Source organism: Convolutriloba macropyga, chromosome 2 (assembly GCF_964194025.1).
Source record: "Convolutriloba macropyga chromosome 2, txConMacr16.3, whole genome shotgun sequence".
Taxonomy (NCBI): Eukaryota; Metazoa; Xenacoelomorpha; order Acoela; family Convolutidae; genus Convolutriloba; species Convolutriloba macropyga.
In genome coordinates, this window is record NC_134469.1 from 22,541,258 (window position 1) to 22,561,794 (window position 20,537).

Sequence of the window (20,537 nt, forward strand, 5' to 3'; positions counted from 1 at the left end):
ATGACTTCGTCGGGTTGAGTCTACTGAAACTGCAGACCAAATTAGAATAGTTTTTGAGACTCTTGTCGACAGTTTTTGTCTATGGCGGCTATTTTTGGCAATCTGCCGGCTGTGTTTTTAATTGACAGGGAAGCAATACAGGCTAATACTGATGTGAGTTATGGCTTGTAGGACTTTACTAGTAGTTATGTATCTTGTTCTTCATTATTCATCAGTTAATTTCTGCTGAAGTTTCAGTTTAAATCGCAAGCGTTGATTAGAATTCCTCTTCACTAGGTATCGCAGTGGCGCAATAGTGATGCTGGAGAAGGCAATACGAATCCAGCAGGAACAGTCAATGTTGGGCACAACAGGTGGAGCGTCTTCAACAGCTAAAGACTCCAAACTGCAACTTTGCAAAAATGTTTTCCTACAGGAGTATAAGGCCTGGCAGCAGTGTGAACTCGGATTGGGACTGTGTCCCCCGAGTGACCAAATGTTGCTCATGCCAAAAGTCGCCAAAGCGGGCACGGATCAAGAAATGTCTTGTGTTGGTAGGTTTTCAATGACCAGATTTCTTAGTCTTGTAGCTCTTGTTATAGCCTCGAAATTTTTGAAAAGTGAACTCATAGGAGCGTTTCTCACGGTAGAGATCCTCGCATACTGTCAAGAACATGCTCAATTGCAACTATTTTTTGAATTTTAATTGTCCAATTTTCCTTATTAATAACACCGTCATCTCAGCCGGCTATAGTGGGCCTATTCTTTTTTAAAAACTCAAAGAATTTGAATCGCATTGGGGCACTGTCTTTTTTTTGCGACTCGAAGAGGTAAAAGTGACTTTTTTTAATCGGTGACTTCAATTTTCAGAGGATGCATTTTAGAAGTCAAATTACGCACGTGAAAAAACTGTTTAGGTCAGTCTGCTGAACAAGACTTCAAGCAGAGAGAGAATTTAGTGCAAAAAGTTGGCGACCGAAATTTTTTGACCACGTGAGGTTTTAAAGTTTTTTTTAAAAATTTTTTCACTCTATCTTTATCCGCTAAAGATGTTTGCCGGAATAAATTAAGCTACTAATAGTACATTTTTGATCTTCTGAAGCAAATATTAGACTTTTAGATGCAATTTTGAGTTTTTTTTTGAAATTTTGCCCTTTTTGGACGCTTTTTAGCAATTTTGTAAACTTTTTCATGTGATCTTTTGATGCGATGGATTTTGTTTTTGAGATTTGTTTGTTAATGAAAATTCGGTATTTTTAATGAAATTTTTGCCCAGTTTCGTCTTCTTTTTTATAGTAATTTGCCCATTTTTTCTGAATTCAAGCTTTTCCCCGATTGCTGTTTTTCTTCAATTATTAACATAGAACTATTATATAGGTTCAAAATATATTGCTACCAAGATTTCGCACTTCAAAATTATACATGGCCGTTTGCCTGAAAAAAAACTTATATAAATTTTTTCCCCGGATTTTTGTCGTTTGCTTTTTTGTTCATTGATCACCGTTTTCTGACTAGACATTGCGTAGTTCAGTGATTGAGCAGTAGCATTTTTAAAGGATTTGCTGAACAATTGTCGGAACTTCGCATTTCAAATGTTTAAATGAATTTCTTGACAATTCTGTTTTTTCCTCGTCAAATGGTAATCAGTTTTTAATATTAACTTTCTATTGCATGTTTTTTTTGCCAATAGTTTTTTGGCATAGTTGTTTTGGGGTCAAGAAATTTCATAGGATAATCCAGGTATTTCCAGATATAACTTCCGAGTTTTCCAGAATTTCCACAGTTTTTCCAGATATGAATTGCGGTTTTTCTTATGTTGTTTTTCCTCTGTTGTTTCAAAATCGTTATTAAACTGTAAAGTAGGCTGATTTTATTCATCGAATGATTGGCTGGAGACTAGGTGAGTTGCTACTTTGAGACAGTTTTGGAGTCTTGCGGCTATGTTTTTTCAAGATTTGTTCACACATTTTTGTCATTTTGATGTCCAACTGAAGTGATGATTTTGGTCACGCCGGAACGGAAAATGGAGAGAAAAAGCAAGTTTTTTTGCGGTGGGATTTTTTCAACTCTTATTTTTAAGTTGGGTGATAAAATCGAGCTTGAACAAAAATTCGCTTTCTCGTTATTGATTTTTTCACATGCGGCAATTCGACTTCGATTTTTACCGCTCTAACGAAAATTTCTGATTTTTTGTTTCTAAATTGTTTTTCCAATCCATAGTCCATTCTAAGTCTAGTTCTTCAGTCAATTTAAATTTTTTTTTTGAATTTTTTGTCAGGACTTGTCCTGCTATGTTTTTACGCTCCAAAGAATTTTTTGAAAGTGATTTTGGCCACTCAGAAACAAGAAGTGGAGCGAAAAAGCGACTCCAGAATGAAATGTTTCCACTTTGCATTTTGACTTCAATTTTTGCTTCTCTTCTTACTCAATTTTATCGCATTTTTTGCTAAATAGTTTTTCAAATCCACTCGTAGTCCAATCTATGTCGAGTTTTTTTGAATACAAATTCTTTGAATTGTATCAGGATTTGTCCTGCTGTGTTTTTACTTTCTTTTGCTTTACCTTGGTTCATGGGTTGTTCGACACTTTGCTCGAAATCTTTTGGACTTCTCTAGGCGAGTTAGTTATGCTCAAAGGGCTTTTGAACAGCAGTTGTTCAGGAGAGCTATTTAAAATACTAACAGAGTCAATAGTAGAAACGGGATAAACCCTTAAAGCCCAATTTAGATGCCCACTACTTGAACTTCGTTTTTTTAAGTCTTGGTTACCATCTCTGAAGCTTTGATACTAGCCCCTGTATCCTGTCATTATAAAACAGACGTATGTGTTACGATGAATAGAAATTTGCTCTTTAAAAATGTTTTTTGTGCAACAATCTTTCTTCATTTCTGTTTTTCAGGCCCAATCGGGGTGATGGAAATCAATGGCGGCTATATCCCGGCAATCTGTCGGATATGTTTAGTGACTAAATTATGTACTAACTAACTTAATGTGCAGGTATGTATTATCTTAAAAAGAATAATTTATTTCATACACGCTAATTGTTTTGCAAACATCATAAGCAAGTAGTGTGAGGCATATCAGATCAGGTTGAAGAACTACCGCCGATTTGATCCTCACTGATTCGTAGAGCTTCTTCGAAGATCCGTCAAACTTGTCCCACCAAACAGTAATGTGCTTAGAGTTCAGTTAGCACCTATCAGTTTTGAATGCTTTTAGATGTAGCAGGAGACAATGGAGTGATTGTCTTGAAACTGAGTGATATCTGCCAGTACAGATCAGTGGCACGCCTCAAACACCGACTACTGTCACTGGGTGATCCTCATTTAGACTCAGAAATCATCATTAATTCGAGATCTCTCTCCCGTGAACAATTGATGATCAGGGCGGCACAATACGGTACGATGTGACCAATTGACTACCGATTTGAAACGTCTCAGGAGTTTTTTTTATTATAGCTGCAAAGCTGTAAGCTGAGCGGAGCTATATTGCGGTGTGCTTGGTTTTTTACAATTCAAAGAATTTGAATTGTATTGGGGCGCTGTCTTTTTAACATCTGTTCACACATTTTCATGATTTCTGAAGTCAAATTGGAGTAGTGATTTTGGTCACGCCGAAACAGGAAATGGAGCGAAAAAGCAAGTGGTTTGCGGCGTGAATTTTTTTCGCTCTAATTTTTATGTAGTGAGAAAACGGTGTTTGAACAAAAATTCGCTTTCTCGCTGGTGGTTTTTTGTTCACGTGCGGCAATTTCACCTTGGTTTTTACTGTTTTTTGATAGCCGCGAAGCGATAGCGGATATTATTGGGGACATTGTGTTTTTTACAATTCAAAGAATTTGAATTGTATTGGGGCGTTGTCTTTTTTTTAAAGATCTGTTCACACATTTTCATGATTTTTGAAGTCAAATTGGAGTAGTGATTTTGGTCACGCCGAAACAGGAAACGGAGCGAAAAAGCGAGTGGTTTTGCGGCGTGATATTTTTTCGCTCTAATTTTAAAATAGAGTGAGAAATCGGAGTTTGAACAAAAATTCGCTTTCTCGCTAGTGGTTTTTTGTTCACATGCGGCAATTTAACTTTGATGTTCACTGTTTTTTCGATTTTTTGATCGGATTTTTTTTCCAAATGGTTTCCCACTCCATTCATAGTTCATTATTGGCCTAGTTTTTTGTGAGAATCAGATTGACATTTCTCGTCAGTGGTTTTTTGTTCTCGCTAGCGGCATTTTGACATTAATTTTATGTTTTTTTATCTGATTTTAGAAATGGTTTTCTCAATTCACTCAGTCCATTCTAGGTCTAGTTTTCTTGTTTTGCCAATGAAAATTCTTTGAATTGTACGTCAGGACGTGTCCTGCTATGGTTTTTTAATTCGTTGTCTCCATCGATGATTCTGACGAACTGACTTCTTAGAATTGACTTTTTCAATGACTTCATTGATTTCTACTGCTTTGCAGTTGAAATTTGTGTGCGTGACGTCATATCTGTTTTTAGTTCAATTGCGTGACTTACTTCATTCAAAAAAATGAATACTGAACTAACTCATGGAACTTTGATTTGTATGAACATTTACTAGTTAAATATCAATAGTTTGCACCTAAGTCGTGCCAAACTTATATGCCCTAATTCTTGAGTATTATTCTTGAGCTTAGGGTTTTTTGCTTATAGGCTGTATGTGTCATAAAATTGGCAGTTCGGATCTAACCCAGAAAGTCTAGTGGTCTGTTAAAGGACTGGTGTTCGATCTGTCTATCTTATTTCTTTCGTTGTTTCAATTCATAGCAGGCCACATGCGTATATCGCGGCTAATTTCCCGCAATCTGCTGGCTATAGTTTTCAGTTTTTTGGATCGGATTTTCTAAATGGTTTTTACCAATCCATTCATAGTTCATTCTAGGACTAGTTTGTTTCAACAAAATATAATTTCTCGCTAGTGGTTTTTTGTTCACATGCGGCATTTTGTCTTTGATTTTTTGTTTTTTTGATAGCCGCCGTCAGCCTCTCAACGGCTATTATTTAAGCGCTCCCCTTTTTTCAATTCACTTTACCCTTTGATCAGGTTTTTCGTTTTACATAAGTGACGACTTTCACGTTTGACTTCGGACTTACCTCACTCACTGTTTCGACTGAATGGTTTTTAAATACATTCACTCAATGAATTACGCAAGATAGTGAATGCAGCCGAGGTCAAAAGAGCAAAATCGAAACAGACGGGATAAACCGATAAAGCCCGGTCATTAAGTCATTGAGAATTAGGTTATCAAAGTTCATTATAGTGTTTGCTAGCTGACATTAGTAGTAAGCTTATTAGCTTTCGGTTAAGGAGCTGACATAAAATCCAACTGATACTGCACGCCGAATTAGAACACTTTGACTCTGAAAAGAAAACAGAAAAAAATGCGGCCAATTTATTGCTTTTTCAATCCCAATGTGCATCGATCGCGTCAACAGCGGCTTTTTTTCCGGCAATCTACCGGCCATAGTTAGTTACAAGGCGGCTCGTTAATGTGCGTTCGCACATGATGTTCCGACCCGAGCTCATCTTTATTTTTGACTAAAATGTCAACCAAATCAAGAGATAACAAAAATAGATGTTTGAGTTTAAAACAATCGTTACACATTCTATCTACTAATTGAATTACTAATGCCATGCTTCATTACAGCACCAACGTGACCTGACATTGAAGAGACTAGAAAAAAAATAGCACCAACAAAATTTTGGCGGCAAAAAATGAATATCTAAATTTAAAAGCACCTGGTAACAACGTCAAAATGCAGTCAGATAAAACCTTAACTACACAAGTTTACCTTTTACTAACTATACAGCAGATGAAAAGTTTTCTTAACGAGACTAGGTAACAAGCCGACAAAAAGAACGAACAGTGAGGCGAAACTTAAAAATTAATCAACATTTTTTGCACCAAGAAAATTCAAAAATCTTAAAAAACATTGGTTTTTAATAAAAAAATCCTTGATAAATTACTAAAAAGTCATTACAAAACCAAAAGCACCCGTCTGTGGTCAGACTATGCCATAGAAACAAACTAAAGAGAAACTCAAAAAATTACAAACGATTTGCGAAAACACAAACCTTTGCTACCATTAAAATCAATACCTATCATCTGAATATGTATTTTTAATTCAGTTGTTATTTCTGCTATTTCAGTTGAAGGATTTATACTGAAAGATTAAATAAGTTTACTTGGGCCACATTTAAAAACCATTGGGATCTGTTATTACGCGATTGTTCTGAAGGAAGAGAAAAAGAAACGCAAAAAATGGCCATTCAATAAACGTTCAGAAAAACGAAACAACAGTGGCACATAATATCAATATATATGTTATTTCTTGAAATACACGAAATTCGATGGGACATCTGATTGATGAATAGAAGTTAAATTTGACGAAAGGAACCTATTCGCTATATACTGAATGTTTCGAGCAACATCATTCATTCAGTCCTCAATTACAAGCCTATGAGATCTGTGAGCAATTTACGGCTACCTAAAGAACAAAAACAGCGAATTCAGGAAAAAAAATTGAGCGACAAAAGGGTCGAAGGCATTAAAAAAATGAACTTTTCACTAAACACTCTTCAATTTTAAATTAATTTTTCAGGAGCAATGGGAAAACCTTTTTTATCAATATAATTTCAAAAAATCAACAAATATAAACAAATACATTAGACGCACGAAAATTGCGGGAAAACACGTATTATCAACGCCATTAAATTCATTAGCCTTCAACGGAAGCCAGTATATACAATAAATGATGCCTCGAGGGGACAATAAGTTTTTTTGCCAATCGTATTTCATCAATAAGACCTTACAACAAGTTAATGACTATGAAAACAACAACAGAGAGAGGCAAAAACCACAAATTCAGTAGAAAAGTGCCTGAAGAAAATGTCGAAGCAACTCAAATCATAAGCTCTTCCCTGAAAACTTTATTTATGATCCGTTGAACTTCTTCCCTAAACCAATAGGGACTCTCAGCAGTAAGATGATGTGATAAGATTTCAAAAGGATCGAAAAACAAAATAAAGTACCCAAAAAAAATATGAATTCTCGTGGCATTGATGTTTTAAAACTAATAGGTAGAAGATAAAACCGCTAACCAGATTAATTTTGGCTATAGTAGAACGGAAATGGATTCTGTTAGAACCAACAGTGACCAAGAGTATTCACGAAAAAAAATTAGGAATGGTTGAATTTCAAAAAAGTTTCGAAAAATTATTTTTAAACCCTTAACAGCCAGTAAACTCAATCTTTCATCGGAGCTCAATGACGATGCTCAGATATAACCCATAGGGAGGAAAATGATGTCTGTCATGCATAGATAGTTAAAAAGACATCACAATAAGTCTTATGACAGAAAACAATAACAAAAACAGCAAAAACTAAAATTCAGTAGAAAAATGCGAGAAGAAAGTGTCGAAGACAATTAAACCATTAGCTATTCTCTGAAAACTTTCTCTGTGATCCACTGAACGTCCTCTCTAAGCCAATTGGATTACAATAATCTTTGGATAATGTGATAAAGAGTTCAAAAGTGACCAATAATTCAAAAAATCCAAAAAAAAAATTTAAAAAAATTGAAATCTTTGTCATTGAAGTCATATAACCAATAGCTAGAAGATAAAACAGCTAAACAGAATATTTTTAGTCGCAGTAAAAAGCAAGTGGGTCCAGTCAATACTGAAACTCACTAACAGTTCAAGAAAAATTTAGGAATTGTTATTGTTCAAATAAAATTTTCGAAAAATGATTTTTATTTTAACAGACATTAAATTCAATAGCTTTCAACGGAAGTCAATAAAAGCGCTCAAAGATGCCCCGGTGGCAGTACATTTATGTTTGTCATGCATAGGTATTCATTATGAGATCACAGTAAGTATAATGACTATTAAAACAACAAAAAAAAACAGGAGAAAACCAAAAAATCAGTAGAAAAGTGCAAGAAGAACGTGTCGAAGCCATTTAAACCATAAATTTTTGTTTAAAATTTTTATTGGTCATCCACAGAACATCGTTTTTAAGCTAATGGGAACTGTCAATATTTGGATAATGTGATAAGATTTCAAAAGTAACCAATAATACGTAAAAATCCAAAAAAAATTTTAAAAAATTGAAATTTTTTGTCATTGAAGTCATATAACCAATAGATAGAAGATAAAACCGCTAACCAGTTTAATTTTGGTTGCAGTAGGAAGGAAGAGGGTGCTCTCACCCCTGGACTGACTTACAATTCACTATAATAAGATTATGATTCTTTAATATTCAAAAAAAAATTCGAAAAATTATTTTTTAAGTCTTAACAGCCATTAGCCGCCCCCTCAATGAAATAGACATGTTCACTTAATGCTCATTATGGAACATATTGCACTGTTAGTCAATGAATCCCTACCATAGGACTCCAAAAAAAATAGTAAAACTTCAAAAAGAAATTCAAAATTTCATTCAAAATTACGAAAACTCAGAATCGAAGCCAAAAAAAACATGAGCAATTCCTTGAAAACGACGTTTTTTGTTCATTGCGCTTCATTCGACTATAAAGGAGTTTTGTCATTAATAGAACGTCGATATAAAATGTGACTTGTCTCTAGGTGACTTAAAAAAGCAAAAAAGAGAAAAGTTTTATTAAAAAAAGGGCTCTCAATTAGAGTTCGATTTTTTTTTGATAGTGAACTTCCCTATGAGACCAGAACTAGTCTTTCTATCGCCTTGCATTCAACTTTTACGAACTCAAAATTTATTCTTTTTATAGAAATTTGAATTAATGTTTTCGTAAAAAAGATCTTAGTTTGAAGAAAATTGTACTAAAAGTGAACAATCATGCTAAAGATCCCATTGTTCACACAAAACTTCAATCCTCGATAACTCCTCGAAAAAAACGAAATTCAAAAAAATCTTTTTACTTTTGAATTCTACGCTGGACCAGCTTTTTAATGATACCACTCACATTTCTCTACGACGAATATATCGATCGGCCAAAATTCACTGAACAAAAAAAAAAAAACCCATTTGAGTATATAGTTCCTTCCCCCACAAGTGGGGTCGGAACAATAAAATACTCTCGAGAAAAGTATGTAGCAATTAGTTGAGTTCAATTGATCTATTGATTTGGTTTTCAATTCATCATTTTTGCTTTGATCGATTTCTAGTTCCGTCATTAAGAATGGCAGAAACTGCTAAAGCTTGAGGGAATTAAGTCTTTGTATATCTCTCTTGGGGTTATAGTAGGCATTAGGCGAATAGTTCACCGATTCTACTGTACTGCTGAGGGAGGAGAAATTTAGACTGAGGCTCTTGCGATTTTTTAGTGACTTTTGCGCTTGTCTTTCATAGTCTTTCCTGGGTCTAGCTTTTTTTATTCCATGAAAAATTCTTTGAATTGTACGTCCTGCTATGTTTTTTGTTTCATTGTCTGACGCTCTGTTTCGTTTTGCATTTGGTCAAACAGCAAAGCTGAAAAAGTCAAATCTTCTGAATGACTTTTTCCTCTCATTGACGGCTTTTGCGCGCGTGACGTCATTTCTCGCTCTCGCTCTCTCTCTCTCTCTCTCTCTCTCTCTCTCTCTCTCTCTCTCTCTCTCTCTCTCGCTCTAGAAAAAGTTTTTGCGTGATTAGATTTTGATCATACCTCACCCAATAAAATGAGTTTTGCACTTTAAAACTTTTTAAGTTTAATTTGCATTAATTAAGGTCAAATGAACTCATATGTGTAATAAAGGTCCCTAAGGAAAGAGCTTCTGCGCAATGGATTATAACAAGCTTTATTTATCGATCGCTGAATGGTTTTTACATAGTTTTCTGAGCGGCGTAGACAACTTTTTCAAATTATATATGTATCTGTTTCTATCTCTTATATGGCACGCATGTCTATTCGTTCGCAGCTATTCCGGCAATATGCCTGCTGTGTTTGTTCAATGATACAGTCTGGCGTCTTTGGTGGACTATTAATCAAAAAGAGATAAGCGTAATAGATCTCGTCAATCAACTAAGTGAGAAATTGAGATAACTGCTGCATTCCATAAATACCTCTGTATTCAAAATGTAAGTTAAAGAACTGAGTAATAAAATGAATGCATTTGTCAAGTTATGATAGGGCTTTACAAAAAGTAAACATAGTTCTCTTTGACAGGTCTATTCAACGAAGCGGTCCTGTTCAGTCAAACATGTGGACTGGACTTGAGCAGAGTGTTTGAGATAATGACTGATTTCTACTGCGAGTACCACAAGGCAACGAGAGCGAACAGCCTGTGTGCTGCCTATTGGCTATGTCACAATTCGCTTCCTGATGAAGCCTACTTGACCGAGGACGAACAGTTCAAACGTCAGTATGCGTTTTTGTGGTACAATTCATGCTTGAACGTTGAAAATAGTACGTTTACTTGTTTGTTGAAATTGTAAGTTGAATTGTACGTTGAAATTAAGTTGAAACGTTTTTTTACGGGCTACTCACAGAGAGAATGGGTATTAGTAATTTATCGCCATGCCTGGAGAGAGTAGCCTGAAGAGCGCGTCAGCTAATTGAGCGCATAATTCTTCTACGGAACTGAATAGAATTGGTGGCCGGCTAGTAGAAACTGCTGGGCCTATAAAAAAGCGCCTAGTCCCCCCCCCCAAATTTTTGAAAACCATTATTTGATTTCAGTGATGTTGCTCATCAAAGACCACCTTGAGACGGTAGCGTTAGCCAATGCTGGGGAGATACATAAAATGAAGAGATACTACTTTGTAGTCTTGTCCTCCTTACTCAAGAACCATTGTATTGTGTTCACGTGGCTACTTCAGAAGATCAAGGTCAGTTTCTCGCTCATATTTGAATAGTATTATCAGAGTAGATGAATAGTCGCTTAGCAGTACTCTAAAAGCTCTACTTGTCTTTAAACATGTGATTCAACCAAGTAATCGATGGACATAAATTCACGACCTGATGAGCAAATCCACCAAACTCGGCTTCTTGGGATTATTCACGATTCTCGTTTGTTTGGATGCCACCTCACTACTTATGCCCCGTCCTTCTTTTGCCCCTTCTCTACCCTCATATGTTGGAGTTGGGTTACCTAAACTTAAGCCAAAGCGACCTCTCGCCTCCCTTTTTTCCATGGGTTTTTAATATCCGCCGTTAGCCTCTCGACAGCTATTATATAGGCGCTCTCCTTTTTTTACAATCCAAGGGATTTGGACTGTATTGCGCGCTTTTTTAAAAGATATTTTCATTTATTACGGCTTTCTCACGCCAATGATAAGTCATAAGAGTGGTTATTTTAGGTTTTAAGCGTGATTTTTTTTTTTCAAATTATCATGAAAGTAGAGTGAGAAATTGGTGGCTGCAAAAATTTTTTTTCTGTTTTTTGAGAGTGATTTTCCCACGTGCCTCATCTTGACTTGTTTTTAATTGCTCTGAAAACCAGTATTTGGCAACTATATCAGTCCTGTGGTCTTTTCTATGCGTTTTTTGGCTGACCAATTTGTTCGACCTGCTTTAAAAGTTGGATTCCTGCTTTAAAAGTTTGACACATGCCCTTTTTTGCTTTGTCGAAAAATTGCTTTAGGTAAAGTCACAGCTTGTTCAACGTTTTGCATGCATTCTTTTTGACTTCCTCAAAATAATTTTATTCGTCGCTCCTGCTCAAAGTGTTTTCAAACCCAGTCATAAAAATGAAATCAAGAATAGAAATGAGAAACCCTATAATGCGCAATTTGGATGCACGCTACTTAAATACGCGCTACTTTCACATGGCCTCAAGTTTAGCTTTTTTTGTTCTTTCAATCACGATCGGGTTTGGGAATCAATGGGGACTATTCTGCGAGAATCTGCTGGTCATTTTTTGACAGGTCTCATTAATTAGTAATGACGCATAAATTAATCTAATGAATATTTTGAGTTCATATTTAGTTGGTTCCTTGACTTCGACACTATTTGTTTCCAAAATTTAATAGTGCATTTTCAAGTTTTTCGAGTGTTTGTTATCTTTTCGTTAAATGTCCTAGGACTGGTGTCATAGGTTGCTAATGGGGATTAAATCAGTTATGGAATTTTTTAAATGCAAAACAAATGCTTTGCGACTTTGACAATTATTTTCGAATGTTTTATCGCTTTGTTGTTATTTTTCCCACTCTCATTGCTTACAGCTCTCAACAGGGCTAAGGAGGTTGATATTGATTGAATTAATTGTTTCAGTGTATTGTTTTTGCTATCTATTGCCTATACGCTCTTCATTTTCAGAAAATTTTTGAGTTTTGCCAGTGTTTGTATACTGCTGTCTTACCACTTGTTCTCATTAATGACTAGTATCATGGGCTGAGTATAATGAGGATTTATGTTATATAAATCATTGTTTCACATTGTAGGCGAAGCTTGGTGTTACTTCTTAGCTATTCGTTTCAAAAAGTTAAAGCGCTTTTTTCGAATTTTCGCTAGTTTTGGTTGCATTTTTACCTGATTGGCCCCCTAGTCTCATTAATGATTCACATGTTGTTTTGATTATAGCTGCGAAGCTGAAAGCTGAGCGAAGCTATAGTGCGGTGCTCTTGGTTTTTACAATTCAAAGAATTGGAATTGTTTTGGGGCGCTGTCTTTTTTTTTTTTAAGATCTGTTCACACATTTTCATGATTTTTGAAGTCAAATTGGAGTAGTGATTTTGGTCACGCCGAAACAGGAAATGGAGCGAAAAAGCGAGTGGTTTTGCGGCGTGATATTTTTTCGCTCTAATTTTAAAGTAGAGTGAGAAATCGGAGTTTGAACAAAAATTCGCCTTCTCGCTAGTGGTTTTTGTTCACATGCGGCAATTTCACTTTGATTTTTACTGTTTTTTAATAGCCGCCCTCATCTTCTCAGCCGGCTATTATAGCGCTCCTATTTTTTTTACTTCGTCGAATAAAAAAATGTTTCGCTTTACCTCATTTTGCCGCCTTTTCAACATTTTGCGTGAAATCTTTTTGACTTCTCTAGGCTAGTTTCTCTCTTCTCTCATTCTGCTAAAAGTGATTTTGAACATCAGTTGCTCAGCAAAGCAATTCAAAATGAACAGAGTCAGTATAAAAAATTGAAGTCAGAAATAGAAACGGGATAAACCCATAAAGCCCAATTTTAGATGCCCGCTATTTGAACTTCGTTCCTGTAAGTATTAGTTACCTCTCTCTAATGCTTAATGTTATTGATAGTAGCCCCTGTAGCCTCTCTCTACGAAACAGAAGTATGTTCAACTACGAAATGCCATCAAAATGAATCGGACTTAAAAAATGTTTTTGTACAAAAATCTTTTTTTTTCAATATCTTCTGTTATTTCAATCCCAATCATGCTTATTGGAATCAACGGCGGCTATTTTCCGGCAATCTGCCGGGTATGTTTTCGATTTTTTGGATCGGATTTTTTTCTAAATGGTTTTTCCAATCCATTCATTGTCCGTTCTAGGTCTAGTTTTCTGTTTAGTCAATGAAAATTCTTTGAATTGTACGTCAGGACTTGTCCTGCTATGTTTTTTTGTTTCGTCGTCTGACGCCTTTTTTTCGTTTTACATTTGTTCACACAGCAACGCTGAAAAAGTCAAATTTTCTGAATGACCTCTTCCTCTCACTAATGGAATTTGCGCGCGTGACGTCATTTCTCACTCGCTTTAGCAAAAGTTTTTAGGTTATTTGCGTGATTACATTTTGATCATACGTGACTTACCTCACTCAATAAAATGACTTTTGCACTTTGAAACTTAAGTTTAATTTGAATTTGTTTGAGGTCAAAGGAACTCATTAGTGCAGTAAAGGTCCCTATAGGAGGCTGCTGTGGAATGAATTTTAACAAGCTTTTTTAATTTATCGCTGAATGTTTTTTACCTAGTTTTTTGAGCAGCGTCTATTTTTTTTAATTTAGATCTGTATCTTTTTCTATCTCTATTATATGGCACGCAGGTCTATTCTTTCGCAGCTATTCCGGCAATCTGCCGGCTATGTTTATGACGTTTTTTTTAGTAACTTTAGCTGTTTTTTAGTAGGCTTGATTTTGTTTTCTTGTCTTATTGCTTAGTCTCAATAATGAGTTCCCAATGGCCTTCTAGTGCGGCGTGAATAGTTTCTCGACTTTTTAGAACATATACATTGAGTGATATACCGTCTTAGATAATGTCGTAATGATTTTGTGACTCTAGCCTTCATTTGTAGTTCTATTATGCTATTTACAAAATAAGAATCTCTCGAAGGATTTTTTTACTTCTAGAGTTTTATTCTCTTATTAATGATTTTGTACGTAGTTTTCTTTAGTGTCGCCTTCTTTTTCTTTAGGCACCTATTGACTGGCACAAGGTTTTTCTATTGTATACTCATTCTAAAGATGCTCATTGTCAATATTTTCATAGAATTTTAAGTTGTTCAATGTTGCGCAAATGAGGTCATGGATGGAGATTTGTCCGGAATCGACTCGAAATGACCGGAAACGACTCGAAGAGTGGTTCAATGTAACCTTTGCCAAAACTAAACTTACCCGAACTTGCATTATTAACGTTAGAACTGCATTATTATTAACGTTATTAAATGAAAAAATGATTTTTGTACAAAAACAATTTTGAAGTCCAAATTATTTTGATGTCATTCCGTTGTTGAGCAGACTCCTATTTGGTCATATTTGGAGATTGTAATTTAGCACTTGTTCTATGTTTTTTACGACTCAAAAAGGAGTTTTGGGATTCTACAGGTTTTTTAGCTGGAGCAAATTTGTTCTTGACTTTTGTTTTCGAACATTGACTTTGGTTTTTAGGGCGTTGAGTTTTTTCTAACATTAGACTTTCAAATAAATGAGTTTCTATATAGTAATTAAGAATTGTTGGGAATTTTGAAGGTCGAATGGTAATTCGAGGAGTTCATTCGCGCCATTTCGTTCCCTCCGAAATTTTCAAACTACAGACACCCCCATAGTTATCTGCTCTACCTGCCTCACAAGACCTACCTCACCCCCTTTGCGTCCTTTCTCGCACCTCATACCCCTTAAAACTAAAAATTCTTGATGCAATTTTTGAACAGTATAGTTTTTTATGAAATTAACTTTTGTTTCCACTTTTTTGTTGTGTCTGATTTAGTTAAGGTTATATATTTTTCTGTCAGTTTTCTGTGAGGTTTTTAATTCGTAGATATTAAGAACTGTCAAAATATTGTTGTCACAAAATATTAAATGTCAAAATATTGTTTTGAGAATCTGGCGAAACAATATTTCCATTATAGTCCTATTGAAACAAGAGACACTGACCCCCCTCCCCTCCTCCTCTACCTATCTACCCCTATCTAATTAACCCCAAACCAACCTCTTCACAGCTTGTTCAACATTTTGCGTGAAATATTTTTGACTTCTCTAGGTTAATTTTAATCTTCTCTCATTCTGCTAAAAGTGTTTTGAGACAGCAGTTGCTCCGCAAAGCAATTCAAAAGTAAGACTCAGTATTAAAAAACGAAATCAGAAATAGAAACGGGATGAAACCTTTAAAGCCCAATTTTAGATGCCCGTTACTCGAGCTTTGTTCTTATAAGTCTTACTTCTTAGCTATTCGTTTCAAAAAGTTAAAGCGCTTTTTTCGAGTTTTTGCTAGTTTTGGTTGCATTTTTACCTGATTGGCCACCTAGTCTCATTAATGATTCTCACGCTGTTTTGATTATAGCTGCGAAGCTGAAATCTGAGCGAAGCTATAGTGCGGTGCTCTTGTTTTTTTTGTTTCGTCGTTTGACGCCTTTTTTTTGTTTTACATTTGTTCACACAGCAACGCTGAAAAAGTCAAATATTCTGAATGACCTCTTCCTCTCACTAATGGAATTTGCGCGCGTGACGTCATTTCTCACTCGCTTTAGCAAAAGTTTTTAGGTTATTTGCGTGATTACATTTTGATCATACGTGACTTACCTCACTCAATAAAATGACTTTTGCACTTTGAAACTTAAGTTTAATTTGAATTTGTTTGAGGTCAAAGGAACTCATTAGTTCAGTAAAGGTCCCTATAGGAGGCTGCTGTGGAATGAATTTTAACAAGCTTTTTTAATTTATCGCTGAATGTTTTTTACCTAGTTTTTTGAGCAGCGTCTATTTTTTTTAATTTAGATCTGTATCTTTTTCTATCTCTATTATATGGAACGCAGGTCTATTCTTTCGCAGCTATTCCGGCAATCTGCCGGCTATGTTTATGACGTTTTTTAAGTAACATTAGCTGTTTTTTAGTAGGCTTGATTTTGTTTTCTTGTCTTATTGCTTAGTCTCAATAATGAGTTCCCAATGGCCTTCTAGTGCGGCGTGAATAGTTTCTCGACTTTTTAGAACGTATACTTTGAGTGATATACCGTCTTAGATAATGTCGTATTGATATTGTGACTTTAGCCTTCATTTGTAGTTCTATTATGCTATTTACAAAATAAGAATCTCTCAAAGGATTTTTTTACTTCTAAAGTTTTATGCTCTTATTATTGATTTTGTACGTAGTTTTCTTTAGTGTCGCCTTCTTTTTCTTTAGGCACTCATTGACTGGCACGATGTTTTTCTTTTGTATACTCATTCTAAAGATGCTCATTGTCAATATTTTCATAGAATTTTAAGTTGTTGTTCAATGTTGCGCAAATGAGGTCATGGATGGAGATTTGTCCGGAAACGACTCGAAACGACCGGAATCGACTCGAAGAGTGGTTCAATGTAACCTTTGACAAAACTAAACTTACCCGAAACAGCATTATTAACGTTAGAACTGCATTATTATTAACTGCATTATTAACGTTATTAAATGAAAAAATGATTTTTGTACAAAAACAATTTTGAAGTCCAAGTTATTTTGATGTCATTCCGTTGTTGAGCAGACTCCTATTTGGTCATATTTGGAGATTGTAATTTAGCACTTGTTCTATGTTTTTTACGACTCAAAAAGGAGTTTTGGGATTCTACAGGTTTTTTAGCTGAAGCAAATTTGTTCTTGACTTTTGTTTTCGAACATTGACTTTGGTTTTTAGGGCGTTGAGTTTTTTCTAACATTAGACTTTCAAATAAATGCGTTTCTTATATATAGTAATTAAGAATTGTTGGGAACTTTGAAGGTCGAATGGTAATTCGAGGAGTTCATTCGCGCCATTTCGTTCCCTCCGAAATTTTCAAACTACAGACACCCCCATAGTTATCTGCTCTGCCTGCCTCACAAGACCTACCTCACCCCTTTGCGTCCTCTCCCGCACCTCATACCCCTTAAAACTAAAAATTCTGGATGCAATTTTTGAACAGTATAGTTATGAAATTAACTTTTGTTTCCACTTTTTTGTTGTGTCTGATTTAGTTAATGTTCTATATTTTTCTGTCAGTTTTCTGTGAGGTTTTTAATTCGTAGATATTAAGAACTGTCAAAATATTGTTGTCACAAATATTAAATGTCAAAATATTGTTTTGAGAATCGGGCGAAAGAATATTTCCATTATAGTCCTATTGAAACAAGAGACACTGACCCCCCCCCCCTCCCCTCCTCCTCTACCTATCTACCCCTATCTAATTAACCCCGAACCAACCTCTTCACAGCTTGTTCAACATTTTGCGTGAAATATTTTTGACTTCTCTAGGTTAATTTTAATCTTCTCTCATTCTGCTAAAAGTGTTTTGAGACAGCAGTAGTAGTAAATAATAAGAGCGTTAAGAGCGGGGGGGGGGTATTCATGCGATACTAAACATGGGAATATAGGGAATGATCTTGAGAGGGTATTCCTAGGATCTAAAATATGTGAGTTCAGGGGGTTATGGTGAGAGGGTAATCCTTGTGGTAATTAAACATGGGAATATAGGGGATGACATTAATTGGGTCTTTTATGATACTTAAACATGGGAATATAGGGGTTTTTTTAGGTGGATATTTTTTTACGATACTTAAGCATGTGAATATAGAGAGTGATCCCCAGTTGGCATTCCTGGGATCATAAACGTGTGCATATAGGGCCTTATGCTGAGTGGGTAATAATACGATACTTAAACATGGGAATATAGGGGGTTATTTCAAGTGGGTATTTTTACGATGAATAAACATGGGAATAAAGGGGATTATCCTAAGCGGTCATAACAGTATAGGGGTGGAAAGATGGGGGGGGGAGTTAAATGGGTCACCGTTGAAAACCTTAACAGTGGGAATAGGATTGGTTGAATTAAAATGCAAGTTCTCAATATTATTGTTTTCTATGTTTCTATCTCTTCCCTATACAACAAAAACTGGGTGAATAGGTTTGAAGTGTCATTTCTCAGAGGACCGCCCAATAGCAACGATTGCAACGGTAGGTTTGAAAAGTATTCGAGTTATACCAGCAAGTGAAAAAAGAATATTCAGGGTATAGTGAAAGGTATCTGTATTTCTTAGCAACTTGTTTTTACTTGGATCCTGATCTTGATTTGGATATTGCATTGAAGTTAAGACCCTATGGTGGGCTCATTGGTATTGACAATTCTACACTTAACAAATACTTCAAAGCTTACAAAATTTTAAGGTTGCATGCTATTCTCCATGACGCTTCCGGTTTTGTCTTTGAACACAGCGAAAAAGGACCAGGGTATTCTTACGTATTGCCCTGTCCAGTCACAAATGAGTATCTCGGTCACGTGACAGGCATAGCTTTCTGTCTCTATGTGAAGACATTTAAGAAAAATTTGTTCAGTTTATTGGAATGTTGAAACTGCGACCAGTTGTTCTTGATATTGAAGGCTTTCGACAAAAGAAATCGGGTTTTATAATCAAAGAGCTTTCTGTGTGTTCTCATAATTACAGTGATACAGTTTCCTTCCTACCCCCAAGTTCACTCAATATACTTTCCTCAAGTGAACAAAAGTCTTACCAGTGGGTTTCAAAATTTCTTCATGGTTTGGCTTGGGAGAGCGGAGATTACCCCTATTGCTATTTGCAGCAAATTATTCAAAGCATCAAATTTTGTTTTCCGTTTGCCGAATTTTATGCAAAAGGAACTGAAAAGGCGGACACTTTGAAGAAGTTACTCCAAAGAGACGTTATCAATTTGGAGACGTTGTTATGTCCAAAGGTTGAAAAGCTAAAATTATATCGCGACATACCAATTTGTGAATTACATGCGGTAAGTTGTCCCAAACGACAACGAAGTAGACGTTGTGCTAATAAGAAGGCCAAATTGTTTTACCAGTGGCTGACGAATGAGTCGTCGTTTGGAAAAATCAACTCCATCTCTCCTTCAGGTGAATTTGTCTCCAATTTTGACAGTTTACAGTTACATAACGGCTGAAGAACAGCTAACCGTTACATTTGTTAAAGAAGAGAAAGTTGATACCCGTGGTCAAACTGTGCTAAGGAAGCAACAAGTTACCTGTACTGAAACAGAAATAGAGACACTGAAAAAATACCTTTCCCTCTTAGAATATTTCAAATTATACCATGTCTATTCAACAGAAAGCGCGAAGACTGAAACTAATCCCTTTACCTATGCCCAAGCATGCAGTACCAGTTCAGATATCTCCAACAGATGAACGTCTTCCGGCTGAAATTAAGCAGAGCATCAGAGACAGCAACGTTGAGTCAGTTGTGTTCAGAGATAAAACTGACAATGTGAATGCAAACTATACTATTGCTTACAAAAAAAACTGATGAAAACTCACAATTTGTTTGTTATGAATTTTTTATTCTCAATTAATTATGCATGAGCCTGAGTTTTAATTCATTGTTTTATTTAATAAACTGTTTCAAATGACCCAAACCGAGGACACCATTGACGTTGGAGGAGCTATAACTGACTTAGTTTTTGACGAAAATCACCAAGAAAGGCGATCTTGGCGGTTTTGTAACTCTAGAGTTCCAAGATCTGAGGTGGTTTATTTTACCCAAATTTTCATAATAATTTTTCTTATAGGTGTTTCGTTGGTCAAATTGGTGTTTTTTAAACTCGATTGTGAAGAATCAACATTCTGGTTTTCACTCCTTTCTTGCACAGTCGGATACGCTCTACCTAACCCGAAACTATGAATAAAATCATTTCAACTACCGATAGACTTTTTATGGCTGTTTGTGGCCCATCATGTTGTGGAAAAACTGAATTGATTTTCAAAATGTTACTTCAAAACACCTTCTCACCCAAGTTTGAATCAATATTTTATTTCTACCAGCATGAACAACCTAAATTTCAGTTCATTGAGAGAAAAATAAACATTCAGTTTATGAAGTTTTCCAGTTTTGAGCAAATATCAGAACTAGATGATTGCCTTTTGGTATTTGACGATTCATGTGAAGAAATTTTTAATGATAGAATTTTCTAAATTAGCGACAGCTGGACGTCATAAGAAAATCAGTGTGATATACGTGAAACACAACTTGTTTCAACAGAGCAAATGGTCGAGAACTATTGATCTTAATACAACACACATTATTTTATTTAAATCGCCTCGTGATGTTCAACAAATTGGTTTAATTGGTCGACAACTCAACAACACACAATTTTTAAGAGAAAGTTACGAGTTAGCAACAAAGCAACCTTTTGGTCATTTATTAATTGATCTCAACCCAAAAACTTCAGACGCGTTACGTTATTCCTCTAATATTGCGCCTCCAGG

At 35.5% G+C, this 20,537-nt stretch overlaps 1 protein-coding gene across 1 annotated transcript in view; it reads left to right on the plus strand.

Moving 5' to 3' along the window:
* Positions 1 to 266: 266 nt before the first annotated feature.
* LOC142335194 (uncharacterized) overlaps positions 267 to 20,537 on the plus strand; it is a 53,885-nt gene continuing 33,614 nt past the window's right edge. The window contains exons 1-4 of the mRNA XM_075383579.1: positions 267 to 533; positions 3,199 to 3,378; positions 10,123 to 10,314; positions 10,636 to 10,784. Of these exons, the coding sequence (XP_075239694.1) occupies positions 299 to 533; positions 3,199 to 3,378; positions 10,123 to 10,314; positions 10,636 to 10,784 (756 nt within the window). The 5' untranslated portion in view covers positions 267 to 298. The remainder of the gene's footprint in view (positions 534 to 3,198; positions 3,379 to 10,122; positions 10,315 to 10,635; positions 10,785 to 20,537) is intronic.